Source organism: Glandiceps talaboti, chromosome 16 (assembly GCF_964340395.1).
Source record: "Glandiceps talaboti chromosome 16, keGlaTala1.1, whole genome shotgun sequence".
Classification (NCBI taxonomy): domain Eukaryota; kingdom Metazoa; phylum Hemichordata; class Enteropneusta; family Spengelidae; genus Glandiceps; species Glandiceps talaboti.
This window is the reverse complement of record NC_135564.1, coordinates 23073193-23081650: the sequence shown is the minus strand read 5'-3', so window position 1 is coordinate 23081650 and position 8458 is coordinate 23073193. Positions and strand designations below refer to the sequence as shown.

Below are 8458 nucleotides of genomic sequence, written 5' to 3'. Positions count from 1 at the left end.
ATTTTCGCGGGAAATGTCATGAAATACGTTCGCTTGATTGTATGCAGTTCAATAACCACGTTATTTTAACATTTACTCTCCTACTGTACGTTAATTGATTGAAAGAAAAAACCCAGCGATTATATAACACAATAGCTGTTAAATATATTCGAAGTTGTAATTATATTTATGAACGTGTTCGGATGCTATATTTTTATAATTTCTAAATTTGTTTCGCCTAATTTTAAATATATATCATCGCTGCCGTATGGGTACTACAAACAAACGGAAGAGCTAAGAGCAGCATGTAGTACCATTTTGTTTACGCGGATGCTCAAACAATTCCTGTGATGTGTAATGCGTTCAATAATTGTATTCCTACACAAATTGTCACAGAGCTATCCTCCTATATGCGAAGTTTTTATCTACAAACTTACTCCAATGTATGGTTATTTATGGCGCACCAACCTCCAGACCTCCGATCGTGGCTAACACTCTTTCTCTTGATTGTATTACCTATAGGTAAGTGTGTACATTTCGTGTTGATATACCGAATTGGAGAGATGTGACGAGTTTGTGACCTCCGGTCCAATGGCGAAATAGACTGAGTTCTAGTTCGATGGTTGTTTGTCGAGAAATTTACTGTGACATTGGAAGTGTTATGACCTGCAAATGCCCCCGCGAATCAATTATCAGAGCCGAGTTTGTGTCATATGTGATGTTTGTTTTGGAAGGTATCGATCATGCAAGTCAATCTTTGGAATTGGTGTTATGGGAATTCGGTTAACTGAGGACACGGTGAGCGGCCATGATGGGGTCCAAATTCAAGTTCAGGGAGGGGACGCGTATCGTGATATCGCATTGTAATTTGTACACTGAAAAATTAGTATTGTCAGTGATTTAGCTGTGCTAACCAAAACCAAGGACCGAAATTTTGACTATGGACGATCTGATGACCGTAGCGTAGATGTATAATGTTTTCATAGATAATGTCGGAACTGGGTTACAGAATGGACATGTCACCATTGCATTGCATGCATTACCATTGGATTATGATCGTAGCGGGACTGTACTGTAAACAACTACCAACACGCGGTGTACAAAACGCGTTCTGTCATTGTGACATGAACGATGATCGCATTTGTTTTCCGATCATCCGTCATCCCAGTTTTCTACAACTTAGCACGACGAATTTGTCACAATAAACGATTAATACGTTGTAAAATATTTATAGGTATATTTTCATCTGAAAATCAGATCGCAACACAGAAGCTGTATAATACTACGCTAGTTTATTATGATGAGTGACCGCTGAAGGAGATGGCCCACATCCAGAGGTCCCAACCTTCTCTTGATTCAATGACAGCGGAATATCTGCGTGAGCGTGCTCTCATAAACATTTATAAACGTTTGTACTACAAGTATGTGATATATCTAACTCGAATGCGGTGTTTCGGTCTACGCTGCCAGTAGCATTACAAATAACAGGTTATCCAGTTGGTGGGGTAATTTGATAAAAAATGTAAGCGATATGCGTCGTACTGCGAGGACCGTATGGAAGGGACCTTTATTCTGGGTAAATTCTCATATGTGTCAATCTCGGTTAAAAATAAAATAATAACAAGCACTCTGCAAGAATTTACCTTCCGTGTAGTGAGAGTGAAATGTTTTATCAATTCAACGCTTTATTGGCAACGTTGATGTAACTTGATGCAGTACAATTATGTGGGTTTGTAGTTGTTGTCAAAATACAAGTTGAGGCACTGAATATATTGACTGTCCTGACAATTTAGTGCATTTCGACTGATGACACCTAGGAAAGCAACAAAAGGCTTCAGTAATGAAATGATGTTTTGGAGTACAGTTACGGTATTACTTATGTTTATACGTCACCTGTCACCAATCTTGCATTCTGATTGGTCGAGAGCCCTGCAGATACACAGGCGTATTTTTCACCAACAGCCGTATTTTTGCTTGTTGTATCACGTGATCACTGCATGTCCCCTTGTAAACAAATCTAGCAGACAACTAGAGATCGAGCTATAACCAGCATTTCCAATGCCAAATTTGTGGTCAATCGAACAAAATGTCAACGTTGTATACATTGTAACAAGTCTTTGAACTGTACTTTTCATGTCACAGGGAAATAGTCAAAAATTCCACACACAACCGTGAAAGTCCAGTGATGGCGAACGCACAGGTCGTCACGCGATCGTAAACATGAATTCCTAAATTTATGAAGGATATCAAAATTACCACCACAGAGGGTGCAGTTTTTGCTTAACTAGAACAACAAAGCACATCACGAACATTTATGTACATTTAATGGAATACAGTACGCAAAACAAAGACACACTCATTTTTCAGCTGATGGTTATAAGTTTGAATATATCGCTGAGTGATATGCAAATAGTAAACATTACGTCATACTACTGAGCAAACGCGCACTCTGATTGGATGGTAAAGTTAAGGCTGACATGTAAACAACCGCATTGCAGTTATCAGAGAGGTGCATGATACTACGCTCAACAGTATAACGCGGAAGTGATTTTATTTTAAAATGAAACAGCATTTTTAGACATTCAAAAATGAATTCATAGTCGCAGGTGACGTATAAGTATGTTATTTGCCAAATACTGTTCCACATCTTGCTGCTCGAGGTAATTTTTCTGGTATAACGGCTCGCCTCCGGCTCTCTGTTATACCAAAAAAATTACCTCTCGCAGCAAGATATGGAACAGTATTTGGCAAATAACATGTACATACATTTGCAAAACATAACTGTGCATTGACTTGTTTTGGTGTTTACAAATTACTGTTGACACCAACACTTTACTTTGCTATGCTCTGCTTATCACTGAAAAAAAATGACAATGTGTTTTGAAGCAAAAAAAACCTACAAAGAGTTGAATTTGAGAGTGAATGCAAACATTTGTTGAGTAATCCATTTTAGCACAACTGAACTGAGGTTCAGTAGTGCTATAGGGATCGCTCAGTGTCTGTCTGTCTGTCTGTTTGTCTGTGTGGATGTGTGTGTGTGGATGTGTGTGTGTAAACAATTTAAAGTCAAAAACCACTGAACCAATTGCCATGATATTTGGTGGGGCCATTACCTTGGGTGTCTAGTTGGGAAATTGTTAAAATCAAAATGATCTTACCACCGGTTTGTGATTTTGGTAAAAAAATGTGATTTTTGGTCAAAAAAACTTAAACTCAAAAACTACTGGGCAGATTGGGCTGAAATTTGGGTGAAACATTCTTTAGGTTGTTTTTACTAAGAATTGTTCATGATATGATGGTCCCATCAGTGATGTGCAAATTAGGGCTAAAAATGTGTCTTTTTGGTCAAAAATCTATAATTCCAAAACCACTAAGCAGATTGGGATGAAATTTAATGGGAATGCATTTAGGTATGTATGGACGAAGAAATGTTAAGCATACAATGATTCCATGAGTGATGTGCAAATTAGGTGTAAAAATGTTCAATTTTGGTCAAAAACTTATATCTCAAAACGTACCTGGTCAGTGAGTCTGAAACTTGGTGAGATGTTTCTGAAAGTGTTATTCTGCAGATTTTCTTCAAAACATGTTGACAAAATTGGTCCTAGCAACCATGACCATGCCCTTAGCAACAACCAAATGGCAGTATATTTTGGTTAAATAACAACATCTTCTGGTAGGCAAGTGAGTAAACATTTAAAAAATGTATGCAAATATCCCTAGCAACCATGACCACGCCCATAGTTAACAGCCAAACTGTTATGTATTTCACAAAGATAACAGGGATTAATAGACAATTGAATAAACATTCAAAAAATGTATGTAAATTTGCCTAGCAGCATGACCACGCCCATAGCAACAGCCAAATAATCACATATATTGCGAAGATAACAGGGATTAATAGACAATTGAATAAACATTCAAAAAATGTATGTAATTTTGCCTAGCAACATGACTGCCCATAGCAACAACCAAATAATCATGTATATTGCAAAGATAACAAATAGGAATTGGAAGATAAATGAATAAACATTCAAAAAATGTATGCAAATGTGCCTAGCAACAAGACCACACCCATAGCGACAGCCAAATGATCACATATATTGCGAAGATAACAGGGATTCATAGACAATTGAATAAATATTCAAAAAATATATGTAAATTTACCTAGCAACAAGACCACGCCCATAGCAACAGCGAAATGATCACGTATATTGCAAAGATAATACCAGGAATTCATACACAAGTGAACAAAAACATTCAAAATGTATACAAGTATATCTAGCAACATGGCTATGCCCATAGCAACAGCCAAATGATTGCGTATATTGCAAAGATAGCAACATGGTTGGATAGGCAACTGGATTCAGCAAGTGAACACCTACATGTATTGTTAGCATGGACTAGCATGTGGATAAACATGTTTAAAAATAATAATAATAATGTAATAATGTTCGGTTCTTATATAGCGCTTTCCCACACCGTGCTCAAAGCGCTTTACAATTATTACCCCTGGCTCGGATCAGAACGGCACAACGGCCCTTTAGTCTTCCTCAACTCCCCGGGGAGCATACAATCCATTGCAGCCATTTAAGCGCATAGGATTAAAGCCTTCACATTGCAACCTACATCCTACCAGGTCCCCAATTATACAGCTGGGTTGACTGAAGCACAGTCGTGGTTCAAATCTTGCCCAAGGACTTTAGCCACTCAGAAACAAACAGTAGGCAGCGACAGGGCTCGAACCTGCAACCTGTTGATTCCAAGCCAGTCACGCTAACCATTCACCCATCATGACTCCAAAACTGTACAGTTGTGCTCCAACGCCATTGGCGGTAATTTTTAATTAAAGGTTTGCATTTCATGGATATGCTCAAGCCCTGATCAATGAATGTTGGGTAAGAAAAGTTCAAAATTATTTGTTTTATCTCTATTCACCTTTTCAGGGATACTCAGCGCAGAGGAGTTAGAATTTACAAAAGAACCTCAAAATGTGATAGTTGTGAAGGACCAACCATTTATGTGGGACTGTTCAGCTGATGGGGCAGCACCAATCAATATAACATGGAGAAAAGATGGTGACTTTATTGAGAATAATCACCACCATCAAGTTCTCAGGAATGGTTCACTGTATTTTGTCACAGTGGAACACAAAAAGAGGAAAGTGTCAGACCAAGGGCTTTATGAGTGTGTGGCAGGGAATGACATTGGTGCCATAGTTAGCAGAGCTGAGCTTCATGTGGCAAGTAGGTACATTTGTATCTCACAATTTTGTTTGAAGATGATGATATTATAATAAATATAATGTGTATGTTGTGCAATGTGCAGAGTGTGATATGGTGCATGGGTAGATATATCCTGTCATGTACATTTGTGTACCTACATACTGTCCCTCACTTTATTTGGAATCATCTCCAAATGATGATTTTTAACACAACTGAACTGAGGTTCAGTAGTGCTATAGGGATCGCCCAGCTTCTGTGTGTGTGTGTGTGTGTGTGTGTGTGTGTGTGTGTACAACTTAAAGTCAAAAACCGCTGAACCGATTGCCATGATATTTGGTGGGTCCTTTACCTTGGGTGTCTAGTTGGGAAATTGTTCAAATCAAAATGATTGCATCACAGGTGTGTGATTTGGGTCAAAAAACTTAAACTCAGAAACTACCGGGCAGATTGGTGTGAAATTTGGTGGGAACATTCTTAAGGGTATGTAAAGTAAGATTTGTTCATGACATGATGATTTCATCAGTGATATGCAAATTAGGGCTAAAAATGTGTCTTTTTGGTTAAAAATCTATAATTCCAAAACTACTGAGCAGATTAGGTTGAAATTTAATGGGAATGCATCAAGGGATGTATGGACGAAGGAATATTAAGCATACAAAGATTCTGTGAGTGATGTGCAAATTAGGTGTAAAAATGTTCATTTTTGGTCAAAACTTATATCTCAAAAAGTACTTGGTCACCGAGTCTGAAACTTGGTGAGATGTTTCTGAAAGTGTTATTCTGCAGATTTTCTTCAAAACATTTTGACAAAATTGGCCATAGCAACCATGACCACGCCCTTAGCAACAACCAAATGGCAGTATATTTTGGTCAAATAACATCATCTGGTAGGCAAATGAGTAAACATTCAAAAAAAGTCTGCAAATACATTAGCAACCATGACCATGCCCATAGCAACAGCCAAACGGGTGTGTATTTCACAAAGATAACAGGGATTAATAGATAATTGAATAAACATTCAAAAAATGTATGTAAATTTGCCTAGCAACAAGACCACACCAATAGCAACAGCCAAATAATCATATATATTGCAAAGATAACAACAGGAATAGAAAGACAAATGAATAAACATTCAAAAAAATGTATGCAAATGTGCCTAGCAACAAGACCACGCCCATAGCAACAGCCAAATGATCACATATATTGCAAAGATAACATGGTTGGATAGGCAACTGGATAGTCATTCAGCAAATGAACACTTATTGTTAGCATGGACTACCATATAGATAAACATTTTCAAAAACTGTACAGTTGTGCTACAACGCTATTGGCGGTATTTTTTTCTCTTAACCTTAAGATATACTCTATCTGTTACATTTGACAGCAAGTTAAACCACAAGTGTTGTAACTTTGTATAAATTTTCTTTTCATGGTATCCTGCATATTTCATTCCATGTTGTACAATTTAATCGAAAACTGTCTATTTTCAATGTTGGTGTAAAAATATTACCCAGTCTGCACTTAGCTGCAATAATTGTAATTTTGTTTTTATTTACAATACTTTCAATTCTTTTTGATATTTTGTTTATGTGAGTGAACATTTTTTGTTTTACTTTTTATTTTTTTTACGGGGTTTGCAAATAAAAACAAAGCTACAATTCTTTTATTGAACCGGGCCAATCTAAAATCTCTCGTCAATTATTTCCATGGTTTTCTTACCATAATTCAATAAAAATTGTCAGTTCCCCAGCTTCAATTATTGTTGCAATTGCAAATTCACTATGTAAGTACTTGAATCTATTCATTTTCTGTTCTAAACGGCAATAAATACTCTGAACTGCTACATTATTATATAGTCCTTCTTGACGGCCATCACGATATAATTCTAGTATATGGAGCATGCGCAGTATTAGTCAGTATGGCTGCCGAATTAAAAATTTTAGCTGTAACCTTGAGAATATAGTACGATATCCACTTGAAAATAACATTGAGGAAGCATGAATGTGATCGAGAGCGACACATTTATACCGATAGACTAAGACATAGGATATGCTTGACTTTAAAGAGGAGATAGATATTGTCTAAAAGTTTTCCTGTCCTCACATGCAGTTGAACAAGTTCAAAATTGGCTTAGTTGATTCTATATACCCATACTTTTCCATATTTTTGTTTTCAAATTGGATTTGTAAACTGATGATTCCTAAGTGATGACGTAACGTGTAAGTGTCCAATCCCCACTGTTGTCTGTACTTAATTGCTATTCATCAAGTCATAAAATTCATCAGTATTGAGTGGTTGATGAGGTGGTTTCATAACACCCATTGTACTCCCAGAAACAGTTCAGTGTGCTGTGTGTAAATCAATGGAAATATTTGTAATGGCACCACATGGTGAATGTGAGGCTTTATCTCTGTAAATTTAATGCTAATATAGTGAGGGGTCTTCAACATCACAAATTAAACCATATAAGTTGTGGAATAGCCAGTCAGATTTTCGACTGCATTATGCAAAATCTTATGTATATGTATAGTATGATTGAGAAAACCATTTGTAAGTTTGTGTAATTGTCACATAGTTTGTAAAAAACAGTACTGATGTGTATTGGCTTATGTGAATCTACTGGAATTGCCAGCAAACCACCAATCCAAATGGTATGTGTCATTATTTTGACAGCCACCTTGTATATCAATGAGAATTCAGTTATCAGTATCACTGTCAACCATTTGTGCAAAGGATTGAAACATATTTTCACTTCACTGTTTTAAAAAGTGTTATATAATATGAACATAATCTTTCACTGACTCATACTACATGTATTTCACCTGTCTTGTTTTACAACATTCATTCCAGCAGCTCCACAGATCTATAATGTTGATATCTTTGTTTGCTCTAGAGTGGTTTGTCTTTCCTGTTGTATTTAATAATGATTCAGTTAGCAGGAGTTAAAGATTATGGTGGTCTGAGGTCCCAGACTACATGTAGTGCAATTTCCCCGTCGGATTAGTAGTTTTAAAACCATGCTAGTCAGTCAGACTAGTGAAAATTGCTGTGAAAACCCATTAAAATTTTATCATGAGTACATACATTTGTATTACTGCTGGCCGGGAAGCTAGACAATGTTTCTTCACAACAATAACTGCCAGAACCATGACATGCTAGTGTGTGTGGACATTTCTTTATGGTTAATGTACACTGTGGACTGCAGGTACGTATGTCAGTACATAAGTACGTACGTGAAGTATGTTGTCATGTCA

General features: G+C 36.8%; 1 protein-coding gene across 1 annotated transcript in view; it reads left to right on the top strand.

Annotated features, from left to right (window-relative positions):
* Positions 1-1458: 1458 nt before the first annotated feature.
* The window catches only part of LOC144447226 (immunoglobulin superfamily DCC subclass member 3-like), a 40435-nt gene continuing 33435 nt past the window's right edge, over positions 1459-8458 (top strand). The window contains exons 1-2 of the mRNA XM_078137128.1: positions 1459-1501; positions 4926-5225. Of these exons, the coding sequence (XP_077993254.1) occupies positions 5000-5225 (226 nt within the window). The 5' untranslated portion in view covers positions 1459-1501; positions 4926-4999. The remainder of the gene's footprint in view (positions 1502-4925; positions 5226-8458) is intronic.